Here is a 22108-nt window from a genome sequence, read left to right on the forward strand (position 1 = left end):
CTGTTCTTATAAAAGGAGTGACTACATTTTAATTATATTTTAATCATATGCTTTTCTAGTGTATATGTTAATCTTGAAGAATATGAGAGAACCTGTTTGTGCCAGACTTAACAATATGGGATACAATATATTTTATTAAAAATAAGTAATTGGGATTTTTGATCCCCCCTTTTTTAGAGGCGGGTGAGTTGGGTTGCAGCATATTTTAAATAGCATATATTTCTAGATGTATTACCCAGATAAATACTCCTTTTGGCTGTTAAGATTTCACCTGCATTCCTTTATCACCAGGAAAAGAAAAATCCAAGTCATTTTACCACAAAACCGTTAGTTACTGCTAAGCTATTTTCGTTTGATGAGGTCACCCTTTCGTGTGAAACAAACCAACCCTCCACTAGGGGGCGCACAATGCCGCAACTCTTGGTTCAACGGCAGATCAGGCAGCACGTTGCACTTCGAATTCGACGTCTGACAGATATCTCAAAATGTTCATGGGAAGTTCAAGCGCCACCCTCCCTAAAGTGTCAGAGCGGCATGTTTCCCTCCCAGCCTCGCAGCTCCTCCAGCACACAAATTGTCCAGGTTAGGGCACCGCACCTGCCCTCCCTCTCACTGCGTATTTTAGCATACATTTGCAGCCCCCTCCCGCCCTGCAACTGCAATAGCATCCCATCCTCCCAGCTTTTCCTTCTTTCTTTGTCAAGTGACAGTTTTTAGAAGTCCAGTCTGGGAGATCCTATTGCAACAGTTTCTGGTTACACATTTAGGCGGAGCTCCGATATACACGTCCTTGAGAGTAAGTCTCATTAAAGTAAACACAGAGCTTACTTCTGAGTCAAAATGTACAGGGCTGAGCTGTTAGTTCAGATTTTCAATTGAATTGTGTCCCTCCGACTCTCGCGCCCTATCTCTGGAACATTACTGAAGATCAAAACTCCCTTCGCATAATGGAGACAAATATCCCTAGCCTCTGTGCTATGGGGAGTTTAATGTTCCAGATGTTGCCCACCAGAATATATATGCACATATCAACGCCCACCAGAATATATATGCACATTTCAACGTTATCTACAACGGTTTTGTTCGTCTAAAAGAGGCCTCTCTTATCCCCGCAGGTTTCCCGCTGGATCGAACGTTTGCATTTCCAAAGGCGTGGAAGGCTTCGGAAAGCCGTCTAATAAATCTGGGAAGAGGTTTGCATATGTAGACTTTCTAACAGGAAGCAGTGTGTGTGTGTGTGCGCTACCGCGCGCCAGTGTGTCATCCATGCAACGTGCCCAGCCGCGAAAGGGTGCTGACTTTGTGCAAGGTCTGTTTGCAGAGTGGACCCGTCCATTAGTCTTCTCCCCCTCCTCCTGCTTCAGTGATGTCATGGAGAGGCAGCCGGCGAAGGAGGGAGGGGGAGAGGAAAAGGAGGAGGCACTGCAGGTTCATGTGTATATAATGAAAAGGCATTTGACAATCTGCCAAAACGCACGGAAGGGAGAAACTGGACCTACTGGATTTCGTAAAGCGAATCGTCATCATCTGCAACTACATGGGGAAGGAGGAGGGGGGAGCAGCGGCGGCAGCAGCAGCAGAAGCAGCGACTCCAGACTTAGCTGACTCAATGTGAAACCACAAGTAAAAATAAAGGGGGAATAAAGGGGGAGGGGGGTGGTTGGGGGGAAATTAAGGGAGGAGGAGATACATTTGAAGCAAATAATCCATAAAATCCGACCCTCCTCCGGTGCAATTTCTCTCTCGCGCTGGTTTTCGTTGGGATTAAAAGCCTCTTCTTGGCAAGAGAAGCAGCCATGAATTCAGCTGAACAAACCGTTACATGGCTGATCACCCTGGGGGTGCTGGAATCGCCCAAAAAGAGCATCTCGGATCCGGAGGGATTTTTGCAAGCGTCTCTGAAAGACGGGGTGGTGCTTTGCAGGCTGCTGGATCGCCTGCTGCCGGGTACCATAGACAAAGTAAGTGATCTTTATATTCCTATATTTCCCTTTAAACCTCTCCCTCCTACACCCCTCCCCCCTGTAAGGGAAGCGGATTTTTCTTGGGTTTCACCACCAGAGCGCTCGCATAACGCATGAAACATACCATGCTGCCTCTCCTGCACGCACAACGGACCTTATCACCGAATGCATATACTGTAAATAAAATGCCCGGGCTGGGTGCTGAATAATGCAGCGACACCAGTTACTTTCTGATCCTCTTTGGCACAAGGCGCAACAGTAACCCAGGCAGCGAGAACGAGAGGTTCAGCCAGCCTTGCCAGATAAAAGAGGCGCGCGCCACACACATGGTTTCAACCCTAAAGGCTCCTTCCATCCCAGTCATTCTGGACACACTGGGAAGTGAACCTAGCAGGGATCCGATTAGATCTAAGCACTTTCCTTTGTCCAAGGATTCTCCCCACCCTTGCAAACGCAGGAAACGTGCGGCCTTTCCCTTGGAAATGCTGCTGCCTTCCTTCAGCCAACAGCACGGACATCCCATGTAGCTGCAAAGGCGCCATTGTCAAAGCGGGGGGGAATGGGTGGGGAGTAGGGTAAATATAGGAGCAGAGGTTGGAGCAAGGCTAAGCAGCTGTACTTTTAGATTTCCATTTAAAGGTGCAGGAACGCTTGAGGGTTTACCAAGGATAATACATTTCTAATCACCCATGAATCGCGATAGATGTCCTGCAATAATTTAACATGGGAAAAAGAGACTATTTAAAAAAAAATCAGATAACATACAGGAAGAAGGTAGTTTTCTTGGTTCTATTAAAGGCCTTAATCTAAATTAAAAGCTTTTCTTTATTTGCATAAAGCATTGTAGGTTATTAATTGTTATTGAGAAGTAATATCAATAACATAGCTCCTGTGGTCTCATAGGCACGTAGGCAGAAGATTTTACAGCAAAAATTAACAATCTTATGAGATGCTATGGATTAATACAGTGCATAATTTTGCATGGATGCTAAGAATCTACTAAGGTCTTCACAAATCCACATGCCTATTTGGGGCCTGTAGGATGGGAGAATGGGTGTGATAGAAAGCACAGACTCATGCTGTAGTTGTGCATTGGAATATTTCAATTTCACAAAATCTGATTGATTATATATATGTTATATATATGTACAATTCTCCATGCAGTTCTGCCTGCATTTTTATCTTTACAAGCAAGGGGGGAAATCACATAATGACAACTACTATAATACAGCTGTTCCTATTACTTAATGTCCCTTTTATTGAGAAGTATCGCAGGTTGTTCATATTGCAATATGCTGACCTAGTTTTCAAGGGAGCACTGGTGGTTTATTGGAGTGTTATTTTGAAGTCTAAGGTTAGTATCTTACTGCTTGACAGTTATTAGAAACAGCATTTTAATTGAAAATGAAGCACTTTAAATTTTTGGTTTCTGTCATGTGTGTAAAAAAAACTTGAATAATTGGGAAAACTTGAAACGTTGGTTTAAAGCAAGGTATTTTTAAAGAAGTTTTTTGAGGGCAAGAAAGGACAGTTGCTTTATTTCCTTGTCTAAAAACAATGGATTCCGATTGGCAGATTGGATTTTTGTATCTGTTGTTATAGTTTTGACTGTAACCAAACTTTGTAAAACTTGATGTTTGTTCATTAATCTCCCCCCATAAATTATGGTGAACTTTGACCTACATATTGACTAAGCTTTGCTTTTATATGAATTGACTTAGCTGGTGGATGGAAGATGGAAAAAGAGAAAGTTATGCCTTTTCCCAGTTTGTGAAGAAATCACCATAACGCTTGCACTTGTGTGAACTGAAGAAACACAATATTTATCTGGGGTATCCTTGTCAAAAGTTTTGGTACCATTCTGCATAGGTTTATGCCTTCAGAATATTATTTGTATGGCAGTGGCCTCTAGAGGGTGCAGTGACTGTTGGCTGTGGAGTTAAGACTCCCAGCTGCATCCTGAAAGCATACAGATATGAATCCCTCCTTTCTTCTATTCTTGGAGAAGTCAGTAGCATTGAGCTTGTTAAGGGAGCATCCAAAACCATAATTTTAAACAGATCTTGTTTAGTATCCAGTATGGCTTAGACCAGGCTTGTAGGATTAACTTTGCTCCCAAGATCCATCAACCAGAGCAAGGGCAAAAGATGTACACTTAGAATTAAAGAGTTCTGAGCGTAGGAATTTATTGAACACTAGACCTGTCCTTCCACAAAAATCCACTTCTGGTTGCTCCCGCCCCATAACTTTCTTAATTTTAGGAGTATAATTTGGGAATGATGAGGCATTTTGCTGTTGCCCTTATTAAACAATTGGAAGCCAGACATCCTTGCTGATCTACTTCAAATTATCCAGCAGTCTACCAGAAGATCCTCTCCCTTCCATCCACTTCTGATTTATAGCTAGGGTTGTGGGGAAAATTAGATTCAGTTCGCATTTACAGGTGAGGTGAACCTATTTAATTTGCACTTTCCGAAACAATGCTTGAATTGAAACACAGCAGTCTTCAGAATTTACACTTCTCTAAATTTTGCAATGCAGTTCTCCAGCCAAGGCATGCGTACAGTACAAAAATGCATACTGTTGTATGCATCCAATCTCTGAGTGGTAAGAGATTCCAGACGTTCCAGCACTTACTCATGTTTCATTTTCCTTGGAATAAAGGTGACTGGAGACTGAGATTTCAATTCAAAGTGCTGTTTTTGACCTATAAAGCCTTATGCAGCTCAGAACCCCAATACCTCAAGGACTGCCTCTACCTGTATGAAACGACCCAGACCCTGTGTTCAGCATCTGAGACCCTTCTTTGTGTGCCTCCTCGATAGGAGGTGTGGAGGATGGCAACACAAAAACGGGCCTTCTCAATGGTGGCTCCCTATTTATGGTATGTTCTCTCCAGTGAGATACGCCTGGTGCCATCATTATCTATCTTTCGTCACTGGGCAAAAACATTTATCCAAGGCATTTGGCTCTTAATTTTTTGGATGGTTTTTGGAGGGCTTTTGATGTTCTGGCCTCTTTTAGCAGGTGGGTTGTTTCCACCGTCTTACCTATGTATTGTGTTTGTTGTTGTTTTATTTGTTTAGTTTTATATTGGTTTTTAAACTTGTTATTGTATGCCACTTTGGGTTCATTTTTACAAAGTAAAGCAACTAATAAACAGGGCTGTGGAGTCGGTACGCCAAACCTTTAACTCCGACTCCTCTATTTTTCTACTGTCCAACTCCGACTCCACCCAAAATTGCTTCCAACTCCACAGCCCTGGAAAGGGATGTAAATGCCTTTTTAAATTGGAAGCTCTCATAGGAGCATTTTTATCGTTGCCTGAATATGTGCTGATCTTGGCATCACAGCATTTGTCTTCATCTGGGTCCTGTGTCATACACTGACACACAAAATGTTTTCCATCTTGAGTTATGGTGAAATGCTCAACTACAGCTGACTTCATGGGAAGCTTCTTTGACATTTTGAATTTATATTTTAAAAAATTTGTCAATCAAAATTTATTTTGAAGTCGGAGTCGGTACATTTCTACCGACTCCGACTCCACCCAGAATTGCTTCTGACTCCACAACTCTGACTCCACAGCCCTGCTAATAAATTTAATTAATAATAATAATAAAAATAAATACTGAGTCAGACCATTGGTCCATCTAGCTCAGTATTGTCTACACTGGCTGGCAGCAGCTCTCCAGGATTTCAGACAGGATTCTCTCCTAGCCCTATCTGGAGATGCCAGGGTTTGAACCTGGGTCCTTTTGTATTGAGTGCAAATGCTCTACCTGAGACTGAGGTTTTATATTGGAGGTTCATACTAATTTGTTTTAATATGGTGCCTAGGCTTTTAAATCGTTGTCATTGTCACTGCATCCTCTGTACTACTTGAAGGCATTTGGTACAAAACCTTCCTGAATCAAGAAAAAGTATATCCAGTTGTAGCCAAGACAAAGATGGCTCATCAGGGGCGTAGATCAAAATAAAAGGAGGGACAGCCTTACAAGCTTTTCGTGGGATCAAAGGTAGCAAAGAAGGTTGTTCAAGTGGCTTTTGGCATCAACATACAACAGACCTAAGCAGATCTCCCTACTGGGAGGAAGGGCGGGATATAAATGTAATAAAATAAATAAATAAATAAGGCTGTGAACATACTAGTTGCCTATGGCAAAGTGTTTCCATTGGCCACACCTGGAGGAGCAACAGGTTGATGTGCCAGTCAGTTGCGAAATCTGTTTGACGCTTAATTTTAAAAACACACACACTCAAGCTGATCCCATCACGTTTTACAGTAAAAACCGGTGGGGTTTGACTAGCGTTATGTGACCCTGTTTTCAGAAAAGAGGTGGAGATGCACTGGAACTGGCAGAACAATGAGTGTGTCTCTACCCTAAGGCTATGTGCACACCAGCGTCCTTAAAAAGCAGCCATACCGTTTGTATGCGTGCAGTTTGAAGTGAACCTGCACCCACCTGTATCTATTTAATACAGTTTAATACAGATTTAACGGGAAAGCAGCGACATACCTTCACCTTGCCTGCAACGTCATGTGAACCCTGCAAATTAAACGGGGATGCAAGTAGCACCAATCTCACATTAAATCGCTGTGTGAACCAGCCCTGTGTGAACCTGGTTTAAAGGGATAATGCATCCGATCTCTAAAATTCCAGATTTTGGAGTAAAAAGGGGCAGAGTTTGACTGACATCATGTGTCTCCGGGTTCACAATACAGAGGTGGAGATGCACTGAAACCAGCATAACTGCAAGTGTGTGTCTGCCCCAACTTTCTCTGTTTTGAAGCCAAAGAATACAGACTGATTTTTTTATTACAAGCTGCATGACATCAAAGCCTGACTTAACATTGGCTGCATTTGGATTATCATCTCTCAGCCTAATAAACTGAGATATGAATGAGCCTTTTGCCTGCACACACAGCTGCTTTGTTTGTGCTGTGATTGAATCAGAAAAGCCATTAACCATTGTTTCCCATTTCATCCAAACCGAGTGACTAGTTACCAGTTTAGGAACAAGTCAGGATATTAAGCTGACTTCAGACTGTGGTTGAAAGTTCTGGCTTGTTCTATATCTGGTAACCGTAGTTTCTTGGATTTGGATGCAAAGATAACTATGGTTAAACTATGAGACTTCCTGGTTTAACTCTGCCTCGTGTGAAAGGGCTGCATGTATGGGCAAAAGACTTATAAAGCTTAGATATGATTGTCTAAACCAGGTCATTGTAATTAGGGATGGAAAGATTTGTCAGTTTCAGTTCTCTCAGCTTCTCATTTTTCCAATCTTAATTTCAGTTTCTGCAGCAATTTTTACAGGGGTGGTCTGAAGTGCAGCAGTGATGTGAGCAGCATAGCTCAAACACATGAGAAATGCATGTCATTGGATCTGCTTATTCTTTTATTTCAGGGTATAAAACCCATATGATTCAATCTAGGTTAGAACTTATATTCCTGGAATGCAAAAATCACTCTGTGAACAGTTAGGCATATTTAGGTCTTGCTCAGTGAAATTATAATCAAGTATTATTGTTTCCATTGATTTTAATGGAATTTGGGCATGCTTAACTGTTGCTAGATTAGTGTCAATGTCTTTTTATAGGTAAACTAAAACACCCCTTGGTCTTTTACATCTGTGGCCATGAGATACATTTATTTTGGGAGCTTCCAGAGTATTAGGGCAATATTCTGTAAATGTTCAGGTCTGACTTTTCTGTGTACGTGATTGGAATGTAAGGGCACGCGCATGCACGCACACACACACACAGAGTTTAAGTCTTATGCTTTTCATAACTATAGTGCTGTTACCTGTCCACACCAGTGGTTGGTCCTTGATGTAATATTTCTGTGTTGTGTGCTCTGGTCTGTCCCCTCAGTAAATACTCCCCACCCTCCACTACTTTTTCCTGTTTTCTGGCCTAGTATGTTTGTGCCTTTGTGCACACTCTTTTTTAAAAAAATCCCCACAGGAAGCATGCAAGAGCACACATTATTATCCCTTGGTTATCATGTTACACGTGAGCATAGTAGAGGCTTGTGCTTGGGGGGAGGGGACGCATCCATGTCCATTTTTCTTGCAGAAGACTGATATTTAGCTAGAGTGAAATTTTGAATAAAAGACCTCTGCATTGATTACAGTTGATTACAGTTTCCAAAGTAATCGTCCACATGTCTTGCGATTTTGATAGAATCTCAAAATCATCCCAGCTGGGTTGTTGTCCACTGTGCCTAGAACATGTTTGGACTGCCAAAAACAAAATAGCTTGGTTGTGCTCAGGTGAGGAACAAAGAGAAGTATGGATGTGGTGATGATAGAGACCATCCACTGAAACATCACCCCACACCTGAAAACCACCCACCCCCAGAAAAACACGCTGAAGACCTTCTGTACCATCTGTGACTGTGGATATGTAGTAGGTTATTTTTACTTAACAGATTTTCTGTAGTAAGAGCAAATTTGGATTAAATATTTTGTAAAAGTGTAGGCTGGCATCTTGATGATGACAGCATAAAATAGGTGTGTGCATGAGCAGCAGTGATTCTACAATAAACCTTCATCTGGAAGCACCCTTTGTTTAAAGCTAACAAACCCATTAATTACTGTGGAGTAAAAACCACGCAAACTACCCTTATTTCTTTATTTCAATACTAATGGATGTAGTAATTAGAAACTGATGAGAAATACAGTAATTTCATGTGAAGTGCACAGAAAAAATAACATTTAACATGAGCACATGACATTTTCTATGGGTTAATTTTAAAAATGCTGTATTGTGCATAGTATTTTGCATTGATTTGCTTTGAAGAAAACATATATTAAGAATTGGGGGCTAACAATGCAGTCCCATTGAGTAAGTAAGTAAGTCCCATTGAGTTAGTCCTAGTACCAGATAAGTGGGTATATTATTGTAACCAAAGGTTATAGTTACTTCTTGGCACCCAATGCTTAGGATGCCTTAAATGACCACTTACATTTTAAGAACATAAGAAGAGATTGTGCTGAATCAGATCAGAAGCCCATCTGGTCCAGTGTTCTGTTGTCACCATGTCCCCCCCTCCCCGATGCCTGTGACAAGTTCAGAAGCAGGTTACGAACACAGTTATACTTTCCCACTTGTAATTCCCAGCAACTGGTATACTGGAGGTGGCACATAACAATCTTAACTAGTAACCATGGCGCATAACAGTCTTGACTAGTAACCATTGATAGCTATATTAAGCCATTGCAGTATTTAAAAAAACTCACAGGCATGATCCCAGAAGAATATTTGTATGGAAAGGGCCTGACAATCTCTCATCCTGTATGTGCACTGCAGAACATTATTCTGTATGTATGTGTGTGTAAATCCCCCTTTCCCTCACATCTAAAGCTCCATGTGCAGTTTCTACATCATGTATGCACCTCCAAACATTTTAATTTATTACATTTATATCCTACATTTTTTCCAAGGAGCTCATGATAGCATACATGGTTGCCTCTGCTCCCATCCTGAGATGAGATTCGCAACAACAAAACTTTTCATTATCTAGAAACTAATTGCACAATCGTATACATGTAAGTGAATCCCATTGATTTCAGTGGAGTTTACTCGCCAATTGCCTCCAGGTCAGTGGGTGCAGCACTACAGCCTCAGTCTGATGTGCATAAAATAAATTGAAATCATCGGTAAAGCAAGTCATTGCATTAGGGTGGCTTGCAAAATTTGCTTTATTCTTTTTCTTTGCCAGATTAAAAACCTGAAAAAAACATTCTGAATGGATGACATGCTATTTTTTGCTAACATAATTTGCTTGAAATTGGGGGGGGGTGGAGAGAGAATAAGAGAACATCTTAAGAAAAATCCATGTTTAGCTTTAGAGATTTTTTTAATTGGGAGGTGCTGTTGGGCTGACCTTTTCAAAAGCCCAGAGACTGTATGTGCTGCCACAATTATTGCACTAATAGTTTGACTGAAAAACTGGTTTCCCAGTACAATCATTCAGCCACATGTTATAAGTTAGAATGATGCGAATAGCTGGGCTATTATAGCAACACTTCATAAAAAGTTACAATGGTTGCAGGATATCAAAATGGACAAATGGCTTTAATCAAGGGGGATGTTTTCCAAACAAGGTTCTCTGTCAGACCAGTTTGACTACCTCTAGACACTGAAAATAACTTCAAACCCCGAGCATTGCTATTTTATACTGCATCTATTATTAAGATTTTTTTACTTAAAATTTTTGGACTGTGATCCTTGGAAATGTCTATACACATTAGTCATTTATGGCACATTAATGATATGGAAGGAAAACAAACTAATACTTCTTCCAATCTGCAAAAGTTTCCCAAACTGCTTACTTGGAGGTGATTTTTTATTTGCCACAGGCAACCAGGCAAGTAGATTTTTACAACCTTGTACAAACAGCTGCCTTTGAAAAATCATTTGAAAACTTCAGCTGGTCATTTCAGTTCCTAACCAATGGTGGTTGCAGAAAACATGTCTCAAGAACTTTACTGGCCACCCAGTTAGTTTCTAACCCTTGAAGCCTTAACGGTCTGGGTCCAGAGTATCTGAGGGAATGCAAGCTTATGTCTAGGCCTTCTTGTATGCAAGAGAGGCTCTAGTTGGAGTCCCTCAACTTCCTGAGGTTAGGGAAATGGTTTTGAGAATTAGGGCTTAGCTGTGGTGGCACCCTTGTTATGGAATTCTCTTTCTAGAAATGTTCATCCAGTCATTTCCCTCAATGTCTCCAGAAGATTGGCTGAGGCCTTTAATGGAATTGGCTTACTATAGTTTATCATTGCTGATGTTGTGGTTTGTGACTGTTGTCTTCAGATCTTTACACATTTGAGACTTTTAACCCCAACCTGCGTCACAGGGCTCACTTTTAATTTTTGACTGTGTGTGTGCTTACGAGGAACTAGATATTACTAGTGACATAATGTGTCATCCCCATGTTGTGATACCATATGAGAGTATGTGGTAAGTGTTCCCATGTGTTCTAGGGTGACAGGGATTGAACTCTGCCTGTGTGTGCCATTTTTGGCAGCATTCCTGTGTCAATGGTAACACTGAGGTCTATCCTGTTTCACCCTTTGTGGCTTCATACACACCATACATTTAAAGGGAACTGTAGCTTGTTAAGGATGCTGGGAATTGTAACTCTTTGAGGCGTAAACTACAGTTCCCAGGATTCTTTGAAGGAAGCCATGTGCTTTAAATGTATGGTGTGTTAGCAGCAAATGTATGGTATGTTTGCTTTCTCCTCACTCCTACTCTGTCCGAGTGCTTCTTCACTTAAAAAACTTGTACAAGAAGAAAATTGCACTGATACAAAGTACTTTAGGTCAGGGCATGACCCAGTTGGGGGTCATGATGAACTACCAGGAGGATCAAGATACGTAGCACTCCAGATGTTTACTGTGGTATTTTATTGTGTATTAGGACCCCTTCAGACAACCTGTTTATTGACTGTTCATTTTGAGTTGCTTGTACAAAGTTTGTGAAAGTTAGATTATATCCAGATTATAATCAGAATGAATGTGCATTCATTCTAATTGGTTTGCAGGGCAGATATATGACAATTAGCATTAGTCTTGCATTCATCATGGTTTGCTTTTGGGGTGTTTATACACCTTTCCATTCTTCCATCCCACACTTTTCAATGCATTTCCCCATTACTTTCCAAACTGCAGAAAGTCCAATTATTTTTTTCAAGTTGATTTGTTGTGCTAAGGTGACAGAGCTCTTTAATAAATTTTAACTGTGCAAACCTAAATTTGGGTGTGAATCCCCGCAAAATTGTGACAGTCTGGAGGCACCCTTACTTATTTGGGGGAAGTTTTAATTTCCATTTAGATTTTTTTTAATGTAAGCCCTGCAAAGGCAAAAGGTGGAATATAAGGTTGTTTGGTTACTTTTTAAAAAAACGTACATTTGTACCCCACCTTTCATTCACCATAAACCTCAAGGTGACATAGGAGATCCCCTATCCAGATACTGACCAGATCCAGACCTTCTTAGCTTCAACTAGGCAGTGACGTCATGTGCCTTCACACCAAGCCCTAAAAGTATTTACTTGTAAATAAATCTTTGACATTAATTGGACTTCTGAAAATAGTCAAGAGAATGGTCCAAAAGCATGCAGTTAAACTCTGCTTCTGAACCCAAGTAGGCTCGTCCTTGTTTGTTGCCTGGATGGAAAAACACATGTCAGCCACATGCAAGGTGCTGTGAGATCTTGGTAGGGTTGGGGTGTTGTTCCACTAACATACCAAAAAAAGAGAGAAAAAAATGGAGCGTGAGTTTCTGTTCTGAATTTACACTTGACAAAAATAGCTTCTCCTTTTAAGGAGATGCAGAATGTCTTCAGCAGGAAATAAATACATTTGTGTGTATGTATGGCTACCATTCAGAGAGAAATGTTATATTAGGGGGTAAGAAACCTTTGGCCCTTCAGATGTTGTTGGACTACCATCAGTCCCAATCTGCCTGGCCAGTTGTCATGGATGATGGGCGCTGTAGTCCATCAACATCTAGAGCAGCCTTTCCCAACCAATGTGCCTCCAGATGTTGTTGGACCACAACTCCCATCAGCCTCAGCCAGCATTGCCAATGGTCAGGAAAGATGGGAGTTGTGGTCCAACAACATCTGGAGGCACACTGGTTGGGAAAGGCTGATCTAGAGGACCACAAATCCCCCACCCCTGCTTTAAAAGGAACATGAAAGGGCAGCAGATTCAGCTTTTTACAACCACTGCATCTGCATGCTTAGAAAAGCTTCAACTGCTGAGTGTTTATTTTGTCACACAGCTGTAAAGGCACAGGAGCTTTACCAGAAAAAAAAGTTACCTTCTATTGTTTGCACATTCAGTCATTCCAGGATGACAGAAAATTGAGTTAAGAGTCCCAGTTCTTTCTAGAGATTGATGGCTGGGGGCCAAACTAGATGCAATTTCATTCATGCAATTAGAAATATTGTGAATAAACTGCAGGTGCAGAGCCCTGAACCATATGGGTATCCAGGTGTGGGCATAGGGGAGCTTTAACCTTTTGCTCTCTGCTGCAGTTCTGATCTAGATTGGGCTGCCTGCAGGTTGCACCTGCTAAGACTAGAAGCCAGAAATCTGGAAGTGCAAAAATCTGGAACTTTGTGGCCTCCCCCACCAATGAGCTGTCCAGATTGAAGAAAGTCAGTAGGTTTTGACAGTCTTTATATCTGTCAATAGCACCAGGTTGGTCTTCCAACATTACTAGAGGCTTAGGGGCTGCTGTGGCAACTCCCAGCTGGAACGGCTTGTAGTTCTCTCCATTGGACCAACAGCCTCAGTGGCACACGGAGTCTGCTTGACCTACAAAGCTCCCAGTTTGAGCTGCATGGCATGTGACCACCATTCCAGGAGCATTAATTAGTTCTTGGCTTAGGTAGGCTGGGGAAAGCATGAGCAATTTGTTTGTAGCCTAGGACAGAATATTACATGGGTCACTTTACGCATTCACTAGAACCAAGTGGCAAAAGTTGTTCGGGGTTGTATCCCTCCAGGCTGCAGATGGGAGGACAGGGGGTATATTTTCAGTTATGCTGTATAATTCATTTCTTTCACTGCAGAAGAAGAAAAAAGAAGCATGTCATGGAGAAGGGTTTAGTCTCACCTCCCACACATTCTGTTTTTCTATGTATACTTTTTCTCTCTCTCATGGGACAGCATTGAAACATGCAGACATTGCTGCCGCCGCTACTTTATCACTTGTATAAACTTGCCCTGGATGTGAGAGCACCTGATGTTCTTGTCTTGCTTTTCAATGAATATAGTATTGAAAATGGAATCTGGTGTTTTAGGTGTTGTAGAGGAACGATAAAGTGTACATGAATCGGATGAAAGAAGGAGGGGGGAACCAGCATGTTAGGAAACACTAATGCATCTGCTGGGGAAATAATTTAGAACCAATAATGAGGCATAGGCTATGGGAGAAAAGTGTCCTGTTCTGTTGACCTTAACACCAAGGAAACATAACTAGTGGGCTTCATGGTATGAGGTGCTATCAAGACAGTGCAGCTCCTTTCCTTCCCCAGCAATTGTAAAGACCCTAGTATGCAAATCCGTGACAATTGTTCAGAGGCATTTTTGATCTTTACATTGGGACCTGAGGCATGGCCTGTATATTTACATACATAAGGTCTTTTTCTCTGACAATATTAACTATATGCAGCCTCATGTGGAGATTTATGTGTGCCGACAAGAAAAAATCTGTATAGGACAGCTGTGTTTGGTCTGTTCAGGGAATAACACTGCATATTAACTATTCATTTAGAATGTTAATTCTTTGAAAGCTGGCCATACAAATATTCCCCGAATGTGCATCAAATTAATTTTAACACCAGCTGTCCTGCTGGTTCAACGAGTAGGGAACTGACATTTGCTCCTGAAGCACTATGGCTTATGGGGCCAGATTCCACCTGTTAATTACCTTCTGCTGTAGATCACTTGGGAATCTCTGTGTCAGCATGGTGGTTGCATCTGGAGTCTGAGCCAGGGTAAGAGGCCACAGCAAGTCTATACAACTTTTGTCTCACCAAGTCAAACAGTGTCCATCAGCAAACGTATTAGAAGATGTGTGGCAGTAGACCCATACCGTAGCCACAACTGGGTTAATCACTCACTTAATCTTGATGGGCGACAAGTTGATTGAGCCTGGGCTGAAAGGTTGGGTTTAGACACCAAAAACTCAGCTTCCACTCTCCAGACAGTTGTGAAGGGCAAGTCACTACCTCTCAGTCTAAACAAGGGTAGAGTTTAGCAAGGATAAAGTTCTGCTCAGCAGCAGATGGTGTGGTGGGGTTGTGCCACTCACCTGACCTCCATCCAGCTCAGTTGCTGCAGCATACCAGGACAGTGAGAGCAAGGGCTGTGGTGGTGGTGGCGGCAGTAAGGTTGGTGTGGTGCAAACAAGCTGATGGAGCTAATTTGGTGCTCTTATTGGTTCTGCTCTTATTTGGCAGAAAAATGGGATATAAATATAACAAATAATTTACACACACACACTAATGGAAAGTTACTTTTAGGTATGCAGGGTTGTTAAGTGTAACCAATAATAATAATAATGCTCATTATTATTAAAAGAGCTGACAGTGGGAAATTATGCCATTGTGGCATCTCCTTCAATGTTTTCCCACCAGTTCTGCCATGTCTTCTCTCCTACATGCTGTGCTGCTCAAGATTTCAGTTTTGCTTCACTGTAGGAGGTGAGCAACAGGATCAGGAGTGGTACAGGACAAGCTGTGGCTACATCATCTGCTACTGCTCTTGCTACTTTTAAAGGTACAAATAAGATATCTGGGTTGTGATCTGGCAACCCTAGCTGTATACATTATCTACTGGTAAAGATCAATACACTCCCCCTGCCCCCAAAGAAGCATGATAAAGGATTGCCCGAATTTATCTGTTTAATAGACACATTGAAAACGTACGGCTTATTTGGATAACCTTAAACGTCTGTGCTTTCTCCTCCCTTCATAGCAGAGGCATCCTCCCCATCTCCTTTAGAGGCCTCATTGCAACAAGCAGGATGGCAGCCAAAGCCCTGTTTGATTTGTATGACTGTTCTGCACATAGCAGTACTAAGCACTTAACAAATAGTAGATTCAGGGCTGGCCTAAGACATTCTGCTGCCTGAGGAAAAGAACAAGATGGCACTCCACCCCTGCCCTTATTTAATGTACAGAAGCCAGACTGGCTGTCATTTGAATCTTACTTCAACATTGGCTATAAGACAGCATCATCCACCACACCTGAGGGTAGCAGTAGCAGGCTTAGCTTAGGGGGCACGGTAGGTGGGCCGTGTGTCACTAACAGGTCTGCCGTCCAACATCTCATTGCTGCTTCCTATTGTGTGAGACAGCCATAACAGTCTGCCAAATGGTAGGGCCTACCCTGAATACATTATTGTGATCATTGTCACCTCTAATATTTCACTCATTACTGTATCTTGCCCCTGCTTTCCTCAGCAAGCTTTCTGTAATATTTCCACACTCTCCCAGCTTCTCTGGTCTGGCCTCTGCTTTCTCTCATCCAACTCTTACTTTGAACCTGTATGATTTGGCTTCCATCTGTCCACTGAAAGTGCCCTCATCAAAATCACAGATGATTTCTCTTTGTTGCCAGATTCAAAGGACCATACTCTATTTTCATCCTCCTTGACCTTCTTGCCAGCTTTGATACATTTGATAGCTGTATCTTACTTAACTCCCCTTTTGCCCTAGGTTTCCATGATTCTGCCCTGAGCTGGTGAACATAAGAAGAACCATGCTGGGTCAGACCAAAGGCCTGTCTAGCCCACCATCCTGTTTCCCACAGTGGCCAACGAGATGCCTATAGGGAACCAAGAAGCAGGACATTAGAGCAATAGGCCTCTTCTGCTGCTGTACTCCAGCAACTGATATTTAGACACATGGTGCCTCTGATTCTGGAGGTATCAGGTTTGCTTCCTACTTGTTGTGCTTGGGTGACCTCATCAAATTCCAAGGCTTTGATGACTCTGATGTCACACAGCTCCAGAACTTTCTTCCACTATCCAAATCCTACATTTCCAGCTTCCTGTTTGATGTTTCTGCTTGAATCTTATCTCAAGCTCAGTATGTTCAAAATTTAATGTCTTTCCTCATATGCTCTCATATCCTCTTTATATCCATTGACAACATTACAAATTACCCTGTTCAACAGGTGCAAATTCTTGTTTTATCTGAACTGCATTACTTCAACTTCAGAACTGGGTTTGCATGACTGAATGGTCCCCCTCCTTTTTATATTTTTAAAAAGCCTTCTTGAATTTAGAAAACTAGACCTTAGAAGTTAGTGTTTTAGCCTGTTCTTCCTGACATGCTAGATTGGGGGGTGGGGGCTTTTATTTTTTACGTGGGAGGATTCAGATATGCAACTCCTACATGCAGTCTGAATAGTACAGTCCAGGAACAGTTTTACCAAATGATTTATTGTTCATTTAGGCCAGGCTGCTCTCCCTATGGAATATGGATTTTTCTTCTCAGCTAGAGACAAAGAAAGTGGCAGTGGGTACTGTAGATGAATGGGGTAGAGGACCAGTGGTATGAATTGATTGTGTAGAGCAGCCTTTCCCAACCAGTGTGCCTCCAGAGGTTGTTAGACCACAACTCCCATCAGCCTCAGCCAGCATTGCTGGTCAGGAAAGATGGGAATTGTGGTCTACCAACAACTGGAGGTGCACTGGTTGGGAAAGGCTGGTGTAGAGGAACAGGGATTTGTGTGGAGTGAAACCGTCCTAGACTGTGGACTCTAGAACCTTCTCCAGATCCCAAGAGTCAGGATAGTGTTTGAATGACTATGCTGATATGATGATGACTCAGCAAAATCAACATGAGTGTGGATTTTTTTTTGGGGGGGCACATGATGTCTGGTTCTGTGAATACACCAAAATCTGATGATACTGTTTTTCATTACTTGCTATTAATTTGAATTGGAGGTAACTATGGACTGAACAGTCAAAGGACTGGTTTGCTTGCTAATGATGGCTTTGTGTCATTGCTATGTGTTGTCATGGTTATGTCACCTGGCACTCAGAATCAAGTCTAAGCAGAAACTGCCCAACTTTGAAGCTTGCTTCGCAACCGTGGGGCAAAAGATGCATTTTTAAAGAATATAGTCATGGAAATCTTTGACCTACTATATTGGGATTTCCCTTTAATAACTGAGACACTCGTATACAGTCTCTACTGATCCTTGTGCGAGTACTCACAAGCAAATACCACAAGTTGCCCTTGTCATAATGAAGTTAATCTTGAATACATAAGTGAATTCAGATTGTTAATACGTACAGAGCCTGCTTTGCAATGAGGCCTTATCTCTTAGTTGGATGTCTTGCCAAGTGATACAGAGCCTGTTACCACACATCAGGCAGAGATTTGTGATAAAATGTGTGGTAAAAGGATTATCTGTATGGACACTCTTCTGATAAAACAGTTTTAGCTCCATAACATGTAAGAGTGACCCTCTATTGACCTCTTTTCATAATGAATGCTACCTGTTTGTTTCTATTCTTTTGTGCCAATGGTTTAAATAATCAATGAGAAGGTTTATCACTGTGGAAGAGGTAAAGGCTCCAAGTCTCCTCCTGCATTATAAAGGTTGTTATGTAATACCTTTTAACTTTATCACTCGGGGGTTATTCCTCAACTCATTTATTTTAAGGTAACTGAAGACCAATGTGTTGGCAATCTTCAGAAATGTTTCCAAAGTAGAGATTAGAAACCAGCATTTCCCCCCCAATACTTTCTCTTGAACTTTTACAAGACAGGGATATTTGGTTCTGTATTCATTCACTCAGTCAGCTCTGTGAGTGTCACAATCCAAACTGAATTTTCCCACAAATCTGAGATAGATTTGAGCATTTAGTGTTGTGTAGGTGTGCAGAGCAGACCATTTTGCGCTAGCACAGGCTGTCAGCTACTTGGCACTTACCCTTTTCTCTTTGAGTGAATACTCAGTGGCACTGCTTTAGGGCATGCAGACCTGCCTGCCAGGTGTTCTTATAGCTCCAGTTTTTTTGGATAGTGAAGGAGTTTTTGGGACACACACGTGTATTCCCAAATTGCTTCTCCAGTTTCTGCCAGACTGCATGTACACATAATTTTTTAAAAAAAGCAAACTGCATGTACACATACATTCAAATTTGTATTTCCCACATACATTGGAAATTTCCTTGTAGAAGAAAGGAGCAGAGCAGGTGTATTGGTGCTGTTTCTTGGAGAGCTCACCTGTGTGCATTGTAGTGGAAATAATTAGTACTCTAAGATGAAACATACTAAAAAGAACAACCCTGAATTCATTTATTCCTTCTGAGTAGCCATAGGAATATACACCAAAAGCTTACCCACACTACAGACATTCCTTAACAGGCATTCCTTCACCCCAGGAAACCCTAGGAACTACAGTCCTGTGATGGGGGCTAACTACCAAAGAATTCTCAGCATCTTCAGCAAACTACAAAGGATTCTTGGGGAGAAGTCATGGAAATTACAGTGACATCAAACTAGTACATGTTTATAGTGGGTGCATAGATAACTAGTTTTGCCCCAGCTGCATTAGCTGCCTTGACCTTCTGGGCCTACTTCAGGATGCTGGTGTTTATTCATTTATTTAAAATATTTCTGTACCACCCTTCATTTCTCAGTTTCAGGGTGGTTTCAAATGAATGAAAAGCACAAGAAAATACAGTATCATAAAATCACAAAGTAAAGCAGCAAATAAAACAAGCTGCTGTAATAAAAACGCAGTGAGACTTAAAAGCCTAGGTGACATAAGAGGTTTGTTTTACTGACACCTAAAGGATATGTAGAATTGGCACCAAATGATCTTACTTTCAGAGGGAATTCTGTAAGTGGGATTTTTAATAGCCAAAAAAGTGTCCACCTCTTGTGGGATGTCAATCTCCCCTCTGAGTGGAGAGGTACATAGAAAAAGGACTCTTCTGATGATTTTAAGATGCAGGGATAGGGCATTTGTGTCCCTCCAGATGTTATTGGATTTCAGCTCCTATCATCCCCAATCATTGGCCATACTGGCTGGAGCTGACGAGAGCTGGAGGCCAACAACATCTGAAGAGTGCTATTCCTGTTTAAAATGTGGGCAGGTGGTTTGGGATTATATCCTCCTTCAGGAACCTCGACCCCAAGCCAAGTGGCTTTAAAGTTCTGTGCCAGAGGTTTGAATTGGGCTCAGAAGCAGGCAGCCAGCAGGAGAAGCTTTTTCAACATTGGTGTCATATGATCAAACTGAGCAGTGCCAGTCAAAAATTCTGGCCACTGTGTTCTGTACTTAACAGTTAAAGCCCTTCATGCATAGAACGTACAAATCTCAAGGAGTGTCTCACCATATGAGGCTGCCCAGCTGTTAAAATAATCTTTAAGGACTCTTTTCTGGGTTCTCTGTATCAAGGAGCTGAGGATGTTTTTCCTGTTGTTTAGGATATCAAGTAAGGACTTGCTTCTTTCTATGCCCATTGGTTAGCAGGAAGGAGTTAAAATAGTTGATTCAAGGAGGCTGTTGCTGTGCTGGCCAGTTTGTTTTACTATTCATATTTATCATGTTTTTTTAATACAATTATTTTTAGCCATCTTGGACAGATTTGGAAAGGTATACATGTTTTAAATAAATAGTATAGATAGGGCCCTAGTTTCCATGTGATCAGTAATAAGTCTTCTGCATCATGCACCTAGCCTTTCACATCTGCTCTGTTATCATATGGAAACCGGTGTCAAATGTGGTATTAATACAATGAAAATGATACTGGTTTGAAGAAAGACCAGTTTCCGTTTCAGCTTCCAGAGCTGCGAAGTACTTTGCCAGCAGAAACCCTGATATCAGGGGGCTATTCTAGTTCAAAAAATGTGTTTTCCCGCTTTCACTATACTTTGTACAATTATGCAAATTCAGTAGGTTCCACATTAAGAGAAACTCAGTATTTTTAAGTGGAAAGAGAGAGAGTGTGTAGGAGACCATCTTAATTTAGCTTCTATTGGAGTTGGGGACAAGTGGGTGTTTTGCTTTCCTCGCTGCAAAATAGGGTGTGGCTCTATTTCTTGAGTCTCCTGTAACCTGCTTGCTCCGCAAGTACTCACGTTGTACTTGTGGCAGACTATGAACTGTATGGCATATTGGATACTGTGGAACAGATGGTCCTATTATGGGTGACAGCAGAATATGAAGGCTTTCTATGAACAAAGCCTGGGCAATACTATTGATGGGAAAGCCTTCTGGACAAGTGAAACAATTAAGATTGCTACCATTTCTTTCTGGCAGGCTTCCTGTGCCTTAAAGAACTAGCAGATATTCAATAGGTTATTAACCAGTGACTGGAAAAAGCTCTACCTATTACAAATTGTCCGTCATAGCAGTTGTTTAAAGCACAGGAGCCGTTCCAGAAAGAAATGGCGACAAGCCCAAAGGAAAAGAAGTATATTGCAATTCTGTTTTGGGTTTCCAGTCCAGGGTTCTTCGCTTGTGAGGCGGCTGCAAAAAGGAGTTGTGAAAACAACCTCCTTCGTCTTCCTTCGATGTTTTGCCCCGGAAATCCTCAACTACCCATTTCCTACAGAAGGGGTTGCGAAGGCGGGAGGTATTCCTAGTATAAGAAAACCGAGGCGGGCGCGGGGGGAAGAAGGGTAAAAAAAACCACCCCGGAGTAGGGAACGAGGACTTCCCTCATCGCTTTCACACGCCATTTCCTGTCGCCGTGTTTACTTCCCAGTTCAAGGTTCCCGTCACGGGCAAATCAAATCAAAAGCTCCCTTCAAGTGAAGCCCGGAGGTGAAAAAGGGAGGCTGAGGTGGAGGTGTTCGTGGGTGAGGGGAGCCCACAGAGGGTGAGTTAGTCCCGGGCGGGTCCTCTGCACACTTTTCTCTTGCCACAGTTTTAACCCACCACGAAACTGACTCCAGCCAATTCTTCGTCTTCTCCTCTTGCAGGTTTTTCCGGAGCCCCGCACCGAGAGCGAGTGCCTGAGCAATATCCGCGAGTTCCTTCGGGCTTGCGGCGCCACCCTCCGCCTGGAGGTAAGAAAGTGGGGTGGGGAAAAATATATATATGTGTGTGAGAGAGAGGATGAAGGGCGTGATGGTGGTGGTGGTGGTAAAATCTGTGCTAAGGAATGAATCAAAGTTAAGGAGCTGGAATGAAACTTACTGTGCTGAGTGGTTGGTAGCAAACAAACGTCTCCCTGTTCTGTCATTTTCCACACAGGCATTTCTTCCTCCTCCTGTGTGATGCCATGATTTTCATCTATTTACCATGCTTATGTCTGTGTAACCACACTGTCTTTGCACGCCTCATGTTTTATACTGTCTATGTTAGTTGCAAACACATCCCATTGCGAATGCTATATATAGCCATTTTACAGATGCATACCAAACAAGCTTGTTTCTCCCCCCCCCCCAAATTCCCATTGAGGGCTAAACCAGATGAGACACAGGGGGGTTGTGATTTGGATCTCCTGACATTTTTACTTAAAAACAGATGTGGAGAGCCCTGACTTACTGGAGTAGTGATGCTTGGACAGTGGTGCTTTCACCCTATTCCCCACCCCAAATATAATTTGCCTAATGCATTTCTTCAGTTGCTGTTAGCCCTGG

At 42.0% G+C, this 22108-nt stretch overlaps 1 protein-coding gene across 3 annotated transcripts in view; it reads left to right on the forward strand.

The window, feature by feature from the left end:
* The first annotated feature begins 1649 nt into the window (after positions 1-1649).
* ARHGEF7 (Rho guanine nucleotide exchange factor 7) overlaps positions 1650-22108 on the forward strand; it is a 129500-nt gene continuing 109041 nt past the window's right edge. Inside the window, exons 1-2 of one of the 3 annotated variants that reach the window (XM_061626647.1) lie at positions 1650-1961; positions 21446-21532. In XM_061626647.1, the coding sequence (XP_061482631.1) occupies positions 1797-1961; positions 21446-21532 (252 nt within the window). In that variant the 5' untranslated portion in view covers positions 1650-1796. The remainder of the gene's footprint in view (positions 1962-21445; positions 21533-22108) is intronic. The other 2 variants (XM_061626645.1, XM_061626646.1) reach the window with 2 other exon arrangements.

The sequence above is a fragment of the Rhineura floridana genome, chromosome 5 (genome assembly GCF_030035675.1).
Source record: "Rhineura floridana isolate rRhiFlo1 chromosome 5, rRhiFlo1.hap2, whole genome shotgun sequence".
Lineage (NCBI taxonomy): Eukaryota > Metazoa > Chordata > Lepidosauria > Squamata > Rhineuridae > Rhineura > Rhineura floridana.